A 21,304-nucleotide genomic window follows, 5' to 3' on the forward strand; every position below is an offset into this window, starting at 1 on the left:
GCATGGTGATGATCATTTCACAGTTAGAGGGAAGAGTGAATTCAATGAAATTTCAACAAAGTCTTGATGCAAACATAACACCATCTGTAAAAAAGCGGATGGCTTCTACAAATGGATAATAATACTAAACTCAAGTCAAAATCCACAATGGATGATCTCAAGAGGCGCAATCTGAAGCTTTTACAATGGCCACAACTGTCCCCTGATCTGAACATCATTGAAAATCTGTGGCTAGACCTCAAAATAGCAGTGCATGCAAGACGACCCAGGAATCTCACAGAACTGGAAGAATTTTCCAAGGAAGAAAGAATTGAAAGACTCTTGGCTGGCTACAAAGGCGTTTATAAGCTGTGATACTTTAAAAAGGGAATGCTACTAGGTACTAACCATTGTCTAAATAACATCCAGCTTTGTATCATTATATGGAACTTCAAAACACAATATAATAACCTTTATCAAGGTTATGATTATTACCTGAAAAAGAGATCCATAGTTAATATTAAAATTTACAATAACCTTTATTCAACATATTTAAAAACTTACAAAATTAAAAAACAGAGATGCCTCTGGGGACGTTATTTCAGGTAGCTCTGTTTGTCCCCTAGAGTCATCTCTGTTTTTTAATTGTGTATGTTTTTTAATATGTTGAATAAAGGTTATAGTAAAATTTGATATTTAGTATGGATCCCTTTAATTTTTTTCTGGTAATAATCTTAATACTGAAAAACTTTATTATATAGGTACTAACCATGCAGAGAGCCCAAAGTTTTGCATCAGCCCATTTTCCTTTCTGTAATTGTTAAAATGTAAGAGGTGACAATATATACAGTATATTTTTTGACAAAAAAACAAGAGAAATGTGTCACCTTTAACTTTAGGCCTTTTAGAGATCATTTCATCTTTAACACTTCACAATAACAGTAATTGTGATCAGGGGAGCCCAAAATTTTACATGCCGCTTGCTATGTGTTTTTTAGTGGAGGCCTCTGCTTGGAATAGGGCAGCCAGTTACATTCTTCCATGCGTTAAATAAACATATAACTCCCAACATACCAGCCAAATAGTTTCTCTATAGACACAGTAAGAAAAAAACTATTGTGAGTAATTTAAAAGTTTTTCTTAATTTTTGGTACTAAAGTGTCTCAAATTTTATAACATTGTACAGCAATATTAATCCTTTTGGGGATTTTAAGCCATTTTCAAATCTTTTTCTTTTTAAAAAATTGATGGCACAGTGGCATGGTTAGCTATGAAAGCAGACTTAACCCTTTTCCGACATTTGATGTGCATGTATGTAATAATGGGAGATGTGTTCCTGCAATATGATACGGTTACATCATGGTGTTCAGGTGGGCAACAGAAACTGAACACATATGCCCACTCTCAGGAGATTGGCTTTACAGACATCTGAGCTCCTGCGCTAACTGCCAGGGCCACGATTAGTAAAGTCTCGCGATGTGGTTGCAGTAAGCTGATGTCAGTAAGCCGGAGGTCATACAATGACCTCTACGTCTGCCTGGTACGGTGGTTTGACAGGTGTAAAACCCTACATAACTATTGCAGGATACTAGACCAAACGATTATTCTAAAATGTTCCATAAAAGGGTCAAAGTCAAAAAGTAAATTTAAGAAAAAAATGTAAAAATAAAAACGACAAAAAAGAAAGAATGTACAAATCACAGAAAAATATTTCACCAATTAAAACAGATTTTTTTTCTGTAAAAACTAAAGTTAACAAAAAATACGCATAATTGGTATCGCCACATCAGGAACGACCCAGTCTACAAAATTGTCACATTAGAACAAGCAAAAAAAAATTAGGCATAGCAGCTTAAATGGAATATAAAAATAAATATAAATATATAATATCCATAATAGTGGCATGTATGTCCTAAAAAATTTAATGGCAAACTATTCGAAATGAGAAGAGCCAAAGAGACCACTAGGCATGGACCAAGAAAGAATGGTAATGGGACAATGGTGATGAAGTGCACTGTGTGCAAAAGAGTGCCCTCACAAGTACAATGATTATATGAAAAGAAGCATGTTAAAATCAATTCTACATAATATTAAGTTGATTCAGGAGAAAAGGGGAACGACAGGGAAAATAAAATGGTGGATAGTTAGAGTATGTTATTGATTAAAGTGCAATATATATACAGTCATGGCCAAAAGTTTTGAGAATGACACAAATATTATATTTTCACATGATCTGCTGGCCTCTGGTTTTTATGTGTGTTTGTCAGATGTTTTTATCACATACAGAAATATAATTGCAATCATATTATGAGTAGCAAAAGGTTATATTGACAGTTACAATGAGTTAATGCAGCAAGTCAATATTTGCAGTGTTGACCCTTCTTCTTCAGGACCTCTGCAATTCTCCCTGGCATGCTCTCAATCAACTTCTGGATCAAATCCTGACTGATAGCAGTCCATTCTTGCAAAATCAATGCTTTTATTTTGTCTGAATTTGAAGGTTTTTGTTTGTCCACCCGTCTCTTGATGATTGACCACAAGTTCTCAATGGGATTAAGATCTGGGGAGTTTCCAGACCATGGTCCCAAAATCTCTATGTTTTGTTCCCTGAGCCATTTAGTTATCACCTTTGCTTTATGGCAAGGTGCTCCATCATGTTGAAAAAGGCATTGTTGATCGCCAAACTGCTCTTGGACAGTTGGGAGAAGTTGCTCTTGGAGGACATTCTGGTACCATTCTTTATTCATGGCTGTGTTTTTAGGCAAGACTGAGAGAGAGCCCATTCCCTTGGCTGAGAAGCAACCCCACACATGAGTGGTTTCAGGATGCTTGACAGTTGGCATGAGACAAGACTGGTGGTAGCGCTCACCTGGTCTTCTCCGAATAAGCCGTTTTCCAGATGTCCCAAACAATCAAAAAGGGGATTCATCAGAGAAAATGACTTTACCCCAGTCCTCAGCAGTCCACTCCCTGTACCTCTTGTAGAATATCAGTCTGTCCATGATGTTTTTCCTGGAGTGAAGTGGCTTCTTTGCTGCCCTCCTTGAGACCAGGCCTTGCTCCAAGAGTCTCCGCCTCACAGTGCGTGCAGATGCACTCACACCTGCCTGCTGCCATTCCTGAGCAAGCTCTGCACTGCTGGTAGCCCGATCCCGCAGCTGAAACACTTTTACGAGACGGTCCTGGCGCTTGCTGGTCTTTCTTGGGCGCCCTGGAGCCTTTTTGGCAACAAGGGAACCTCTCTCCTTGAAGTTCTTGATAATGCGATAGATTGTTGACTGAGGTGCAATCTTTCTAGCTGCGATACTCTTCCCTGTTAGGCCATTTTTGTGCAGTGCAATGATGACTGCACGTGTTTCTTTAGAGATAACCATGGTTAACAGAAGAGAAACAATGATGCCAAGCACCAGCCTCCTTTTAAAGTGTCCAGTGGTGTCATTCTTACTTAATCATGACAGATTGATCTCCAGCCCTGTCCTCATCAACACCCACACCTGTGTTAATGGAGCAATCACTGAAACGATGTTAGCTGGTCCTTTTAAGGCAGGGCTGCAATGATGTTGAAATGTGTTTTGGGGGATAAAGTTCATTTTCTAGGCAAATATTGACTTTGCAAGTAATTGCTGTTAAGCTGAACACTTTATAACATTCTGGAGTATATGCAAATTGCCATTAGAAAAAATGAAGCAGTAGACTTTGTAAAAATTAATATTTGTGTCATTCTCAAAACTTTTGGCCATGACTGTAGATAGGATATGCCTATAGGTAAAAAATGCATACAAAAAGGAAAAAACACAATCATTTAAATAAATAGATGGTGCAGTATGTCAAAGCCCCAGATATAAGTAAAGCAGTCATAAGAGGGATGTGTGGGGCATGTAGACTACACAGTACATGTAAAAGGAAGGAGAATGTGTTTTAGCAGCAATAGGCATTATCTGATGGTGATCAGAACATGGTCCCCGGTTCAAGTGCGGTGCACACATCGATGCACATTTCGGAGATTTGTCCTTCGTCAGGGAATCAAAATTGTCACATTACCTTATTTTACATTTTAAATATTAAAGCATTCAATGTTCACCATCTGTCTTATATACTATAGCTCTTTATCACGATGTTTCCTAATGAAAATTGTCTTTTTCCAAGAGTAATTGAGTAATAAAAAAAAAAAGCATTCTGGGAAAGTGAGGAAAATATTCTGAAATAAGAACTTGTGAGAGTCCAAAAATTATTTAAATCAACATGGTGGATCTCTATAATTAACTATAACCTGTTTTAGTATCTAAATCGTATGAACTAATCATCTTTGAATGGTTTTGCTCAACAGATATATAAAGATAGGCGACAAAGAATGTGAATACAGCAAGAATTTCCGATTAATTCTTCATACAAAACTTGCAAATCCACATTATAAGCCGGAGCTTCAAGCTCAAACCACCCTTATTAACTTCACAGTCACTACAGATGGACTTGAGGATCAGCTCTTGGCTGACGTGGTCACCATTGAAAGACCAGATCTGGAGAACCTGAAGGTAAAGTAGTGATCATTACAGTGCAAGAATTGGCAAGTAATCCTTTTAGTTTCTAGGGGTATTAGAATAGGTCGTAAATATCAGACCAGTGGGGGTCCTACACCTGACTTCCCCATGATCTGTTGTTAGTAGCTCCACCAGCGGCTGGATGTAGACATTGAACAAAGCAGAATGGGTACGGCCAATCAGTTATTATCTAAGAGAATAGGAGCTGCACTTTGTTTGGGTGTCGGACCCCCACTCATCTGATATTGATGATCTATGTAAAATATTGGTCATCACTATTATATCTAGACAGCCCCTTTTATGCAGCCTATGGACACCTATGATAATATATGTATACCCATTGTACAAAGGAAATTTGGCCATTTAGTTTAAACAGAAGAACGTTCTAATACATAGGGGAAGGTTTATAAAATCAGCGTTTCATTGGCCAGTCTCAGTCCAGAGTGCTCTGAGGTAAAATGTGATAAATGTATTAGGAAGCACAGGTCTCTTGATATATTTGTCTGTATTGCAGAAATGCAGTTTCTTGTGTAAATGTTGTAAAATCTGTTGGGTCTAAGAAGGCTCCACTTCCAGCAGAGCCAAATTTTCACATTAGAAAAGTAGAGACATGCAAATTAGTCAAGAGTCACATTTGTTGTAAAGCCAATAATAAATCCCAGATGAAGATAATTAGAGCATAAAATAAACTAGATGCATCACTCAATTAGTGGACGAAAAAAGTTAAAAAAGAAAAGGTATTAAGTCCCCCCAAAAAATACCTTGTTAATGTCACAACACTGTGTACATGTATGTTTTGGAGAGATCAGAGGTATATGCTGGTACTTGGAGTATGGCACAAAGTGTACTTTCAAGCCTCTGAATTATCCTCACTGTATAGGTGTAAGTTCTGAATGTCTTCTAATGACTCCCATGTTTTACTATGTCCTCCTGAATAAGAAAGTCTAGAATCTTTGCTTTCCTATACAGTAAAAAAAAAAGATATGCTAATGCCTACCAGTTCAGTGTATACCATAACATTACCCTGTTCTCACATGCTAGATGCACAAGGACCTGTGGGCATGCCACAGGTATTCAGTGGTTAAAGTAGTAGTCTACTACTCTATATTCTCCCATGTAAAATAAGAGTATCCTATACTCGCCTCCCATACCATCGCCATTTCAGTGATGTTGGCGCTGTGTCTCCCCTGGCTCTCGTGACATTGTTATGCCACAAGAGCCCTGCAGCCCAACTGCTCAATAGAGGCTGCTGAATGGTTGCAGGTCTCATGTGACATTTCAATGTCACCCGAGGATCAGGAGACCGAGAACCGAAGAGCGATGTAATAGCGTCAGTACGGGAGGTGAATACTTTTATGCTACAAGGGGGAATATAGCGTTTAAAAAAGGGTTGACCTGGTAGTGGACAACAATTCTTAAGTGCTGAAGTTTATCTTAGGCCTGCCTCATTCAGATGTTAGTGATTTTTATGGTACAAAAAAGAAAACGGTCCAATTTTCATCAGTGATTGATCAGTGTCAGTTTTTACAATCAGAGTTTCATAAGTGATTTTATGGAATTAAAAAATAAATACATTGCAAAGCGTCTGTCATCAATTAAAATGCTTAAAACAGACCACACATGGATTGCATATAGATGGCAATATGTGCTGTTGATTTTTCACAAATGGACCGACTTGTATGGGTAATTTTGATCTGTGACTTGTATCAAAAACGGACATGCCTCCATGATTTTTTTGTGGGCTCACGATCTTCAAGAAAACATGGACATACAAATGGCACCATAAATTATAATGTGTATGTGTTCTGAGAAAACCTGTACAGGACATATATGTGATTCATTCACGTCTGAATGAGGCCTTGGCCCTTATCATGTTTTATATGTGAGATGCTTGTCCTTATTGGAAAGGTAAAGATTTTTAAGCCTGCCATGTTTTGCTATCTTATTCGTTATACATGTGTAGGGTCTAAATTGTTATTCAACATAATTTTTCGTGTCCTCTCAGTCCATGCTAACAAAGCAGCAAAATGAATTCAAGATAGAACTAAAGCGGCTGGAAGATGAGCTGCTGATTCGCCTATCGGCCGCAGAAGGAAACTTTTTGGGTGACATGGAGCTTGTGGAGAAACTGGAATCGACTAAAACCACAGCTGCTGAAATCCAGCTCAAGGTAATAATATAATAATAATAATAAATTTTATTTTTATAGCGCCGACATATTCCGCAGCACTTTACATTTCAGAGGGGATTTGTACAGACAATAGACATTACAGCATAACAATAATCACATACAGTAGATTATAACAAATACCAAGAGGAAAGAGGGCCCTGCTCGCAAGCTTACAGTCTATGAGGAAAGAGGGAGACACGAAAGGTGGGTGGTAACAGTTACCCTGATTGTATGGACCAGTCATAATGTTAAGTGTGTAACAGTACAGACACAGAGGGCTAATGGAGGCATAAAGCATGTGGGAACATGATGCGGGGAACCTGGTTATGGTAAAACTTTTGGCTCTGCCACACAGGGATAGATTAGGTTAATGTGTTGGGGTGGTAGGCCAGTCTGAATAAATGCGTTTTCAGGACACGCTTAAAATTGTGGGGATTGGGGACTAATCGTATTGACCTGGGAAATGCATTCCAAAGAATTGGCGTGGCACGTGTAAAGTCTTGGAGACGGGAGTGGGAGGTTCTGACTATTGAGGATGCTAATCTCAGGTCATCAGCAGAACGGAGGGCGCGGGTAGGGTGGTATACTGAAACAAGGGAGGAGATGTAGGGTGGTGCTGAGCCATGGAGGGCTTTGTGAGTGAGGGTAATAAGTTTATACTGAATTCTGGAGTGGATGGGTAGCCAGTGTAATGACTGGCACAAGGTAGAGGCATCGGTGTAACGATTGGTGAGGAATATGATCCTGGCTGCAGCATTCAAGACAGATTGGAGGGGGGAGAGTTTGGTAAGAGGGAGACCGATTAGAAGAGAGTTACAATAGTCGAGACGAGAATGAATAAGAGAAACAGTAAGAGTTTTTGCAGAGTCAAAGGTAAGAAAAGGTCGAATTCTAGAAATGTTTTTGAGGTGCAGATGACAAGAGCGAGCCAGTGATCGAATGTGGGGGGCAAAGGAAAGCTCGGAATCAAGTATGACCCCAAGACAGCGGGCCTGTTGCTGGGGAGTAATAGTGGAACCACACACAGAAATGGCAATGTCGGGTATAGGTACATTAGTAGAGGGAGGAAACACCAGGAGTTCAGTCTTTGACAGGTTCAGTTTCAGATATAGTGAGGACATGATATTAGACACAGCGTTTAGACAATCGCCGGTGTTTTCTAGAGAGGCTGGCGTGATGTCAGGAGAAGAAGCGTATAATTGGGTGTCATCAGCATAGAGATGGTACTGGAAATCAAATCTACTGATTGTTTGACCAATAGGGGCAGTGTACAAGGAGAAGAGGAGGGGACCTAGAACCGATCCTTGGGGGACCCCAACAGTAAGGGGAAGATGAGAGGAGGAGGAACTGGCAAAAGATACAGTAAAGGAGCGGTCGGAGAGATAGGAGGAGAACCAGGAGAGAACGGTATCCTTGAGGCCAATGGAACGGAGCATAGTGAGGAGGAGCTGATGATCCACAGTGTCGAATGCTGCAGAGAGATCCAAGAGAATTAGCATGGAGTAGTGACCATTTGATTTAGCTGTTAGCAGATCATTTGAGACTTTAGTGAGGGCAGTTTCAGTGGAGTGTAAAGAGCGGAAACCGGATTGGAGAGGGTCGAGAAGAGAGTTTTCTGAGAGATAGCGGATAAGACGGGAGTGGACCAGGCGTTCCAGGAGTTTAGAGATGAAGGGAAGATTAGAGACAGACAAGGTAGATTGTCTACAGCTTGTAATTATTCACTATTCATTTCCCGTACAAATGACAATTTATTCTTGTCTTGTTTACAGAAATCTCAAAATGAAAAGGGGGTCACGTGCATAAAAAGTGTTCTAAGGAAAGTTACCCATACTCGCGAAGTTTCAGCTTTTATTTTTCTAGAGCAGATTGAACTCTATGTAGGACCATTATAATTTTTCATATGATGCAATGTGGCACAAAGCATGAGAAAAATAATGTAATAATACAAAGAAAAACAGAACAAAATTGAAAACTGAGAACAGTAATCAGACCTCTCCCCAGGCCTGAGCTGAGCTTACAATCTAAAAAGGCAAAGAAGACGTACATGTTGCCAGAGTTAGCAGCTGTATATATGAATACTAGGAGTAAATTGTGGACATTAAAAAGAAGTGTATGATGTATTATATACTTGTCTTGAAGAACAATATTTGCAGATGATACAAAACTATGTAAAGCTGTCAATACAAGAGAAGATAGTATTCTGCTACAGATGTATCTGGATAAGTTGGGAACGTGGGCCAAAAGGTGGCAGGTGCGGTTTAACAATGATAAATGTAAGGTTATACACATGGGAAGAAGGAATCAGTATCACCATTACACACTGAACAGGAAGCCACTGGGTAAATCTGACATGGAGAAGGACTTGGGGATCCTAGTTAATAATAAACTTACCTGGAGCAGCCAGTGCCAGGTAGCGGCTGCCAAGGCAAACAGAATCATGGCGTGCATTAAAAGAGGTCTGGATACACATGAGAGTATTATACTGCCTCTGTACAAATCTCTGGTTAGACCGCACATGGAGTACTGTGTACAGTTTTGGGCACCGGTGCTCAGGAAGGATATAATGGAACTAGAGCGGGTACAAAGGAGGGCAATAAAATTAATAAAGGGGATGGGGGAACTACAATACCCAGAGAGATTAGCAAAATTAGGATTATTTAGTCTAGAAAAAAGACGACTGAGGGGCGATGTAATAACCATGTATAAGTACATAAGAGGACAATACAAATATCTCTCCGAGGATCTGTTTATACCAAGGAAGGTGACAATCACAAGGGGGCATTCTCTGCATCTGGAGAAAAGGTTTTTCCACCAACATAGAAGAAGATTCTTTATTGTTAGGGCAGTGAGAATCTGGAATTCCCTGCCTGAGGAGGTGGTGATGGCGAACTCAGTCGAAGGGTTCAAGAGAGGCCTGGATGTCTTCCTGGAGCGTAACAATATTGTATCTTACAGTTATTGTTAGGTTCTTTAGAAGGACGTAGATCTGGGGATTTACTCTGACAGAATTTTATAGGCTGAACTGGATGGACTAATGTCTTTTTTCGGCCTTACTATGTTACTATGTAACAAGGAGGATTGAGTGACTTGCACGACAGTATTTATGAGACATGGAGGTGCACAGTAGAAATCTTTATGACAAAAAATGAAAACAAAAAAAGGAATTTAAAGAGGTAACACTGAAACAGCACCACTCTTGTATTTAAGATGTATCTGGTGGTGCAGCTTGTCCACATTTACTGAATACTAGCCATGGTCTAATCCTGTGCAACTACTTTTGCTATTCAAGGACAGTAAGCAGAAAAGTATTAAATCTTAGTACTAACTTGCATAAAATTTTAACTGATCTGGCTACTTTGTTTTTTATATTAAATGTGTTGGAAGAACAATTATGTGTAACCATCCAATATATAGGGGATGATTCATTAAGATTAGTATTGCTCAGTAGTGATGAGCGAACACGCTCAGATAAGGTGTTATCGGAGTATGCTTGGGTGCTGATCGAGAGACTTTGGCGTGCTCACATAATATGTTCTCGTCCCCGCGGCTGCATGTGTCGTGGCTAGAGTTGAGCGATACCGTCCGATACTTCAAAGTATCGTATCGGATGGTATCGGCCGATCTTTAAAAAAAGTATCGGTATCGCCGATTCCGATACCGGAAGTCCCATTCAAGTCTATGGGACTTCCGGTATCGGAATAAGAAAAACCCTTTCCTGCCCTTGTACAGCCTCTCTGGGGTCTGTACGGGCCTTTCGGGGGGCTGTGCCGGCCTGCCAGGGGGTCTGTGCAGGCTCCGGTGGTCTGTGCCGGCCTGCCGGTGGTCTGTGCAGGCTCCGGGGGGCTGTGCCGGCCTGCCGGGGGGCTGTGCCGGCCTGCCGGGGGGCTGTGCCGGCCTGCCGGGGGGCTGTGCCGGCCTGCCGGTGGTCTGTGCAGGCATCGTCCGATGGGACTACAAGTCCCATCGGGCGATGCCTGCTACCATGACAGTGATTGACACATTAGCCAATGATGGGACAGTAGTAGTCCCATCATCCGGCTAATGTGTTAAATGTAAAAAAAAAAAAAAAAAAAAATTACATGCTACATACATACAACATGCATACTACATACATGCTACATTCATACTACATACTACATACATGCTACATTCATACTACATAAATACTACATGCAACATACATACTACATATATACTACATGCATGCTACATACATACTGCATGCTACATACATACCACATATATACTACATATATACTACATGCATGCTACATGCATGCTACATGCTACATACATAACACATACATACTACATGCTACATACTACATATATACTACATGCATGCTACATACTACATGCTACATACATACTACATATATACTACATGCATGCTACATACATACTGCATGCTACATGCATGCTACATACATACTACATACATACTACATGCTACATACATACTACATATATACTACATACATACTACATACATACTACATGCATGCTACATACATACCACATACATAACACATATACTACATGCATGCTACATACATACTACATGCTACATACATACCATATACATACTACATGCATGCTACATACATACTACATGCATGCTACATACATACTACATGCTACATACATACTACATATATACTACATGCATGCTACATACATACTACATGCTACATACATACTACATATATACTACATGCATGCTACATACTACATGCTACATACATACTACATACATACTACATGCTACATACATACCACATATATACTACATACATACAATACATTCATACAATACATACATAGACATACAGTACATATAACATAGAGTAACATACTTACCAATACTTGTCACATTGTTCCCCGAAGCCATTGTCTTTTCCGGGATAAATATTAACATAACAAACCACAAAAATACTCACCCACGATCCGAAGCAGTCCACGAGTGTGTCCCACGACGATCTTGGGTAGAGAACTGCAGCATCAGCTGTTGCTGCCGTTCTCTACGGGCTGCAGGAATCCAATGACGGAAGGTAGGTATCCTTCCGCACTGTATTCCTCCGCCACTTAAAAAAAAAAAAAGTCCCTAGTCTCACTTTATGCCATTGCTGTGTGGGAAATTCCCACGCAGCAATGGCATAAAGTGAGACTAGGGACTTTTTTTTTTTTAAGTGGCGGAGGAATACAGTGCGGAAGGATACCTACCTTCCGTCATTGGATTCCTGCAGCCCGTAGAGAACGGCAGCATCATCTGATGCTGCAGTTCTCTACCCAAGATCGTCGTGGGACACACTCGTGGACTGCTTCGGATCGTGGGTGAGTATTTTTGTGGTTTGTTATGTTAATATTTATCCCGGAAAAGACAATGGCTTCGGGGAACAATGTGACAAGTATTGGTAAGTATGTTACTCTATGTTATATGTACTGTATGTCTATGTATGTATTGTATGAATGTATTGTATGTATGTAGTATATATGTGGTATGTATGTAGCATGTAGTATGTATGTAGTATGTATGTAGCATGTAGTATGTAGCATGCATGTAGTATATATGTAGTATGTATGTAGCATGTAGTATGTATGTAGCATGCATGTAGTATATATGTAGTATGTATGTAGCATGTAGTATGTATGTAGCATGCATGTAGTATATATGTAGTATGTATGTAGCATGTAGTATGTATGTAGCATGCATGTAGTATATATGTAGTATGTAGCATGCATGTAGTATGTATGTAGTATGTATGTAGTATGTATGTAGTATGTATGTAGCATGCAGTATGTATGTAGCATGTATGTAGTATGTATGTAGCATGTAGTATGTATGTAGCATGCATGTAGCATGTATGTAGTATGTATGTAGTATGTATGTAGCATGTAGTATGTATGTAGCATGCATGTAGTATGTATGTAGTATTTTTTTTTTTTTTTTAACATTTAACACATTAGCCGGATGATGGGACTACTACTGTCCCATCATTGGCTAATGTGTCAATCACTGTCATGGTAGCAGGCATCGCCCGATGGGACTTGTAGTCCCATCGGACGATGCTTGCACAGACCCCCGGACATCAGCACAGCCCCCCGGCAGGCCGGCACAGCCCCCCGGCAGGCCGGCACAGCCCCCCGGCAGGCCGGTACAGACCCCCACAGGGTGCACAGACCACCGGCAGGCCGGCACAGCCCCCCGGCAGGCCGGTACAGACCCCGGGCAGTCCACACAGCCCCCCGGCAGGCCGGCACAGCCCCCCGGCAGGCCGGCAGAGACCCCCGGAAGGCCCGAAATGACGGCGCATCATGATGCGCACACACCGCGCATCATGATGACGTCAGGCCGTCAATCAACTGAACTTCCGATTCCGATGCCGAATTCCGATATTGAAAAAATATCGGAAGTCGGTATCGGAATTCCGATACAGCAAGTATCGGCCGATACCCGATACTTGCGGTATCGGAATGCTCAACACTAGTCGTGGCTGTTCGACAGTCGCAACACATGCAGGGATTCCCTAACATTCCTGCATGTATTGCGGCTGTCGAACAACTGTGCGACATGCAGCCGTAGGGACTCAAGCATATCATTTGAGCACGCCAAAGTCTCTCGGTCAGCACACAAGTATACTCCGATAACACCTTATTTGAGCATGTTCACTCATCACTATTGCTCAGTCTTTATGAACTTAATGAGTCAGTAACTGGAGTATATTTCTGGAGTGAGATACGCCAGTTAAGTGGCATGAATTTTTTTAGCGGATGTGGCCACACCTAGCCACGTTGGGGTAACTGACCAGGACTGCCATGAAAACAGCAAAAGTCACAACTTTGTGCAAATTCCGAGTTGCACAAAAATATTGAAACTTATTAAAGGGAATCTGTCATCCCTTTTTTTGAGATATCATATAATGATATCATTCAATTGTGTGTCACATAAGGATTCTCTTAGTACTTTTGCTTCCCCCTGACCCCGCACCTTTCATGCATAAATACCTTTTTTATATCGGTTCAGATGTATGTAAACGGCCGTTGTCCGGTCCGCTGGGCGGGGCTTATTCAACTGCTCCCCCCTCCCTGTCTTGCTCTACGCATTTCTTCTTGTGTAGAGCAAGACAGGGAGGGGGGAGCAGTTGAATAAGCCCCGCCCAGCGGACTGGACTGCAGCAGTTTACATACATCTGAACCGATATAAAAAAGGTATTTATGCATGAAAGGTGCGGGGTCAGGGGGAAGCAAAAGTACTAAGAGAATCCTTATGTGACACACAATTGAATGATATCATTATATGATATCTCAAAAAAGGATGACAGATTCCATTTAAGGTGTTTACGCCAGAATACTAGTGTAATCATCTTAATGAATCAACCCCATAGTTTTTAAAATATCAGCATTCATCTCTTCCTTTGTGAAGCACCGCTGCCTCCTTATTTGTACAGCTTTCTCCATAGATGGCGTCCTGACTACAATAAATGGAGGAGCATGTGACCAGGTAAATCTATCCGCAACCTCCATTGTAAAACACAGCAAAAAAAAAAACAAAACTCTGTTTTCCAAAGTGCAGTGTTTTTCACTGAAACTTGCAGATGGATGGGTCTGATAATATGCCCCTCCATCAGTGGCCATGTTCCATCTGCTGTCCATAGAGAAGGATGTACTAACAAGAGGGAGGTAATTCCCAAAGGAAAAAATTGATGCTGATCTTCTATTAATTAAGCGGCATACTGCTAATGGTGGCAGACCACCTGACTGCTATGGGGTTCGCAATTAAGGGGGATCCAGAGCTGAATGACCTTGTCCATTGCCTGACGTCCTCCCACTTCTTCCGACATTTGCACCTGAGACATCTGCTGGTAACTGCATATTTGTTATAATAAACAGGATACAGCTCATCACTTTAAAATCTCAGGTCCTAGGTTCGCTAGAATAAGACTTAAACAATTCATTAAGAAGCGTGCCCAAACTGTATAGAGTTTTGGCCCCTACATTTAAAAATAAAAAGTTTCATCTTGATCAAATAATTATTTTCCTAATTCCGGCATCACTCTTTGGGCAACCTGCATTGAAATTCACAGAAGTTGAAACATTTATTTGCAAGATGTCCAGGTCTCTTTATAGGCATTTTGCAGAAATACCAATGTCATGTCTTTCTGATTTCACGAGGGTCTTTATTATTTGACAGGTGGTTGAAGCCAAAGAGAATGAGATAAAAATTAATGAAGCCAGAGAACACTACAGACCTGCAGCAGCCAGGGCGTCACTGCTTTATTTTGTTATGAATGATCTCAGTAAAATAAATCCTATTTACCAGTTCTCACTGAAAGTAAGTACCGTATGTCTTCGCAGCCCACTGTCTCTATGTAGCTTCCCAATTTTTTCACTTGCTGTCAGTCATTACATTTTTCTTACCGTCTGACCTCCTTTCGCCGTCATGACTGTCTCATAGGCCTACAATAAGTGGCCTAAATTGAAAATTACACGTTAAAATAATAAGCATGATGATATTGTGTGTGCTTACAGTGTGTCTACATTTATGCAAGAACAATTAGTGCAGGAGCTTGCACTATAAGAATTTTTGTAAATTGTTTGCATTAGTGTTTTTTTGCAAAAAATGTCACAGTCCAGCTGATGACTATGCTGTCTTCTAGGTTTCATTCAAAGCAGTATATTGTAAAGTGATTGTACATCACTAGAGACTCAAACCTCATAGACAGTATAGACTACAGATGGTCCATACTGCTAATGAAGGTGATATAGAAAAAGGAGGTTCACATTAAAGGGAAGAGAGAAAGTTAAAATGTTCCAGATCTTGAGGATAAACTCATCTAATTTATTTCAATACTAAATTAAAACTCCATCATTAGAACGCTACAACTAAGAACCCATGTTGCGTTTGAAACCTGTTATTTTTAATTCTGTGTGTATACTCGTTCTATTGATGGGAGTTTTCAGTTATATTGGAATAACTTGGATTTGGTTACATTGAAATCCTACTAGAACAGCTAACCTTTATATGGGGTTAATCAGAATAATTGTAAATAAGGGACGGGGAACCACGGACTCTGGGCTATTTATGACCTGCGATGTCGTCTAGTGCAGCGCTCAGACAGATCCTTAGTGGGCTGCCGGCCCTTTAATTTTTCCGCTCTGTGTACTCACATGTAACATTCACTATGGACACTTCTGTGGTGCAACTAATGCAGGATTATGTCCTGATACTGTCCTCCTGGTTTTGATGCAGTAGTCGCAGTGTTTCCTATATCTGTGATGCATGCAGTAGTTGCAGTGTTGCCTATATCATGTGTATATACAGCAGTCTCCGTGTATCATCTTAAGATGTGTATGCAATAGTCTCAGTGTATCTTATATTATGTACAGTGCTCAGAATACATTCACCATTACCAAGTGCACCTCTACCAAGATCAGGGAGTGATGGTAGCATCTTCTCCTTACTTGTAGAGCAATACATCTGTGAATTAATTATACCATCAATGAAATGTAACTACCCAACATCAGGAGCACTCATGAAGCCCCACATAAGGACACTTCCTCCAACATAATTCACTGTAGGCACCATTTGTTTTTTCTAAATTCATTTTTTTAATGTATTTTGCATGCAGTGAAATATGATGGTGTCAAAGTCCTTATGTGGGGCTGCATTTGTGCGCCTGCATTGGTTAGTTAACTTTCATTAGCGGTATCATAAATTCACAGATCTACTGCTCTATGTAGAAAGAGAAGATGCCACCATCACTCTTGGTAGATGTTCTTTGTTTCTAAATGCATGGTGGCTTACAGTGAAACATGGTGGTGACAGTGTCCTTATGTGGGGCTGTATGAGAGCTGCTGGTGTTGGGGAACTACATTTCATTGATGATATCATGAATTCTCATATATATCATTATATATTGAAAGAGAAGATGCTGCCATCACTCCATGCCCTTGGTAGATGTGAACTTTTCCAACATGACAATGATCCAAAACACACCTCTGTTGCATTTTTGAATAAGAACTGGGTGAAAGTGATTCGGTTGCCAGGTATGACTCCTGGGCTGAATCCAACTGAAATACCTATTGGGAATTCTGAAGAGAAAAGTTAAGCATCACCTCCATCCAGCATCCAGGTTCTAAAAAAGGCAGTTCTTGAAGAATGGAGAAAGATAGAGGTTGCAATATGTCGCTAGCTTGTTAATTCCATGTCCAGAAGACTTGGTGCTGTCTTAAAAAATAATGGAGGCCATACAAAATACTAGATGTAGTAGTTTTTGATGTGGGGTGTTCTGATTTTGTTGCATAAACTAATTTGAGTAAAACTGAAGATTTTGTAATTATTAACCTTTCTTTTATGTTATGATTTAAAAGATGTTTTATGAAACTCAGTCTTGTCAAATATCTGAAATTCTTTTTGTATCCAGTAATATATTGATTACAATCTTACTTTTCAAAGAGGGTATGCTCATTTATGCTGAGCACTGTATATACAGCAGGGTCTCAGTGTCTCCTATATGATATATACAACAGTTTCGGCGTCTCCTATGTAATGTATACAGCATTCTCTCTGTATCCTATCTGATGTATAAAGCAGCCTTGTTTTCTCCTATGTGATGTATATACAGTACAGCAGTCGCAGTTTCCCTTATGTTATGTTCAGAACAGACCTCCCACTGCTTGAGTTCTTTGTTATGTGGGCATTGATTGATGAATTTCTTACTTTGAGGAGAGCTGTACAAAATATGCATCTGTGTTCAGACCAACTTACTGCTGCAAGCACTACTTTTCAAAAACATATCAGTAGAGTCAACTTTGCTCCAGACCAAACTTAACCACCTAACATCACACTTACACAAACACTTTTTTATTTGTTATTTTCATTTTCCCCACTCAAAATTATTTGTTTGTTTCCCAATGGATTTGTACAGATTATGGGTGACATTAAAGGTGGAATACATTCTGAAATGGTATGACAAAAACTTGACATTGTAACAGGTGTGTGTAGACGTTTTATATCTAATGTATATTCTGGAAGTTTGCCTGTGTCGTATATATAGTTAATGTTCCACTTCTGAGCTACTTGATAGTGATGCTACGGTTTACAAAACTTTATTAGTATTCATTGAATATTTATTTATTTTGCTGGAACTAAAAGGTCTCTTATATTTAATTTTACAGGCATTTAATGTTGTTTTCCATAAAGCTATTGGAAGAGCAGAAAGATCAGAAGACGTAAAAGAGAGGGTAGGCAGTCTTACAGAATGCATTACCTTTTCTGCGTTTCTTTACACAAGCCAGGGACTCTTTGAAAAGGATAAATTGACCTTCCTGTCCCAAATTGCATTTCAGGTAAGTTGTTGTACATAAAATATGTTGCATTAAAGAATCTCAAGACACAGAACATGCACACCAAAAATAAAAATTATATCAGGCATTGCACTTTTAATTTATTAGTTCTCCTCCTTACTACCTTTTGTCTGACTGTAGAGAACTGGCTGCAGCAGAAGTCTCTCAGCGGTGCTGTATTTGCATTAGGGCAAAATATTGCTAAGCCGCAACCCTCAGTTAACGGGGTGGTGCTTCAGTCAGCCATAAGTTGAAATTGTAAATGATCAGTGGAAAATAGTCTTATTTTAAAGTGGTCAGGTAGTTGCTTCTCTTCCACTCTGCTTTGTTGATGGAACGTGACTGCCGATGTCATGTTGATTGACAGCCAACTCCCTGCTAACTAACAGTGGGAAGCCAGCTGTCAATCGGCATGAGATCAGTAGTCATGCCCAGTCAACAAAGCAGCATGAAAGCGAAAGGAGCGCTCTGTTGATCAGAGGTGAAATGAAGCAATAGAATCACTGGTAGGAGCGGTCAACGACCATTCTGAGCCAGTGGCCTGCAGAACAGGCAAGGAGTTAGCAACCACCTGCCTGTAAGTTCTTAGGTTTTCTACAGTTCTGACTGTTTTTGGATCGTACAAAAATTACAGCAGACTAACAAATGATGGGTACAAATGTATTTCTTGTCTAATTTATATCCTTAAGGACCAAGCCTATTTTGGCCATAATGCAGACAGACTTACATTGGTCATTGGCATCATTTTTTTAGTACATAACTTATTAACTAACTTATAGTAACTTTTTTATGGGCAGAATTAAAATGCATGTATGACATACATTTACGTCATATGTTGGGTATTTAAGTGATCAAAGGATCGCATGTTCAAGTTCCCCTTGTGGAACTAATAAATAAATATAAACATAAGTTTTGCAAACTTTTGCACATAATAAAATCACTTGACAAAAAAAAATTACTTTTTCTTGGTTATTTTTTGGTCACCATATTTTGAAAGCCATAACGTTTTTCATTGTAGCGAGAGCTGCATGAGGACTTGTTTTATTTTTTGTTTGTTTTTTTTTTATGGTGAACATGCTGTAGTTTTCACTATTTTTTTGTGAGGTAGAATGAACAAAAATTTCAATTCTGATATTATTTGTAATATTTTTTATTTATGGCATTTAGCATGTGAGATAAATTACAATATATACGTCTATGGGATGGGACTTTATGGATGTGTTAATACCAAATATGTATCTTTGTTTTAAAGCATTAGTTTATTTCCAAATTAAAATATTTTTCATAGTAAAATTTGGCATTTTTATTTTACTTTTTTAACCCCTTTCTTACAATGGGCGTAAATTTACGCCGATGTTGGATTCCCTCCCTTTAATGTGGGCTCCGGAAGTGAGCCCACATCTTTCCGGCACATGTCAGCTGTTTTGAACAGCTGACATGTGCCCGAAATAGCCACGGGTGGAATCTCGATCCACCTGTGTCTATAAACCCGTTAAATGCCGCTGTCAAACTCTGACAGCGGCATTTAACAAGAGCTTCCGGCAATCGTGCCTGAAATCCGCCCATCTGGTGACCCGCATCACGTGATCGTGGTTCACATAGGGGTTGGCATAACAATCAGAGGTCTCCTGGAGACTTCTATGGTTGTCACTGCTGGCTTGCTATGAGCGCCAGAATTAAGTTTTTTTTGGTCGCCACAACATTGCATTAAAATGCAATAATGGGCGATCAAAAGATCATATCTGCACCAAAATGGTATCATTAAAAACGTCAGCTTGGCACGCAAAAAATAAGCCCTCACCCAACTCAAGATTACGAAAAATGGAGACGCTACTGGTATCGGAATATGGCACTTTTTTTTAACAAAGTTTGGAATTTTTTTGCACTACATAGATAAAAAAGCACCTAGACATTTTTGGTGTCTATGAACTCGTAATGACCTGGAGAATCATAATGGCAGGTGAGTTTTAGCATTTAGTGAACTTAGTAAAAAAGCCAAACAAAAAACAAGTGTGGAATTGCACTTTTTTTGCAATTTCACCACACTTGGAATTTTTTTCCTGTTTTCGAGTACACGACACGGTAAAACCAACTCGACCTGCCAAAAACAAGCCCTCATATGGCCATTTTGATCAAAAAATAAAAAATGTATGGCTCTGGGTAGAAGGGGAGCAAAAAAATGAAAATGCAAAACCAAAAACACCTTTGTTGTTAAGGGGTTAAACACAAACCGAACAGACAAACAGAATTTTTGAACGCGGGTGTGAATCCTTTGAAACCAGCCTAATAATGTATTTTAGACTTCGTTGTATAAAACTATTGTAATTTGTGCATTTAATGTCGATAACTTTTTCTTTTTTTCCAACAAAAGATACTTTTAAAATCAAAGGAAATCGATTCTTTGGAATTGGACCTTTTGCTGCGCTTTCCTGTTGATCAAGTATACCAAAGTCCAATTGACTTCCTGTCAGTTCAATCATGGAGTGCCATCAAGGTAATTCTAGGAATCAATTTGTTGGGCAAAATAATATGTATGAGAATCACCTTCTATGGGGATCACCATGTACAGTGGCATGTAAAAGTTTGGACACCCCTGGTCAAAGTTACTGTTATTGTCTACAGTTAAGCAACTTGAAGATTAAATGATCTTTAAAAGAGCTAAAGTTAAAGATAACACATTTCCTATGTATTTTAGGCAAAAAAAAAGTGTTTTCAAGTTTTCCCTTTTCTGAGTTTAAGATGAAATTAAGAAATGACAGTTAACAGGAACAGTGGAGGTCAAGATAAGGTCTGGAAGACCAAGCAAAATTTCAATGAGAGCTGCTTGTAAGATTGCTAGAAAGATAAATCAGAACCCCCAGCTTGACTTCAAAAGACCGTCAGAAATATTTAGCAGACTCTGCGGAGATGAGGAACATTTTTCTACTGTTCAGAGACACCTGCACAAATATGGCCTTCATGGAAGAATCATCAGAAGAAAAACTCTTCTGCATCCTCACCATAAAATTCAGCGTCAAAAATGTGCAAACAAACATCTAAACAAGCCTGATGCATTTTGGAAAAATATGCCGTGGACCAGTGAGATTAAAATAGAACTCTTCTGCCACTATGATCAAAGGTGTGTGTGGAGGTAAAAGGGCACAGAACTTCAGGAAAAGAACTTCTTACCAACCATTAAGCATAGGGGTGGATCAACCATGCTTTGGGGTTGTGTTGCAGCTAATGGCACGGGGGGGATATTTCATGGGTAGAGGGAAGAATGGATTCA

At 39.7% G+C, this 21,304-nt stretch overlaps 1 protein-coding gene across 1 annotated transcript in view; it reads left to right on the forward strand.

Moving 5' to 3' along the window:
- Nucleotides 1-21,304, forward strand: part of DNAH11 (dynein axonemal heavy chain 11) — a 395,178-nt gene that overhangs the window by 343,489 nt on the left and 30,385 nt on the right. Inside the window, exons 67-71 of the mRNA XM_073581471.1 lie at nt 4,307-4,511; nt 6,523-6,687; nt 14,882-15,022; nt 17,869-18,039; nt 20,408-20,530. Coding sequence (XP_073437572.1) covers nt 4,307-4,511; nt 6,523-6,687; nt 14,882-15,022; nt 17,869-18,039; nt 20,408-20,530 — 805 coding nt within the window. The remainder of the gene's footprint in view (nt 1-4,306; nt 4,512-6,522; nt 6,688-14,881; nt 15,023-17,868; nt 18,040-20,407; nt 20,531-21,304) is intronic.

This window comes from Dendrobates tinctorius, unplaced genomic scaffold (assembly GCF_039654945.1).
Source record: "Dendrobates tinctorius isolate UK_male_01 unplaced genomic scaffold, ASM3965494v1 ptg000070l, whole genome shotgun sequence".
Classification (NCBI taxonomy): Eukaryota; Metazoa; Chordata; class Amphibia; order Anura; family Dendrobatidae; genus Dendrobates; species Dendrobates tinctorius.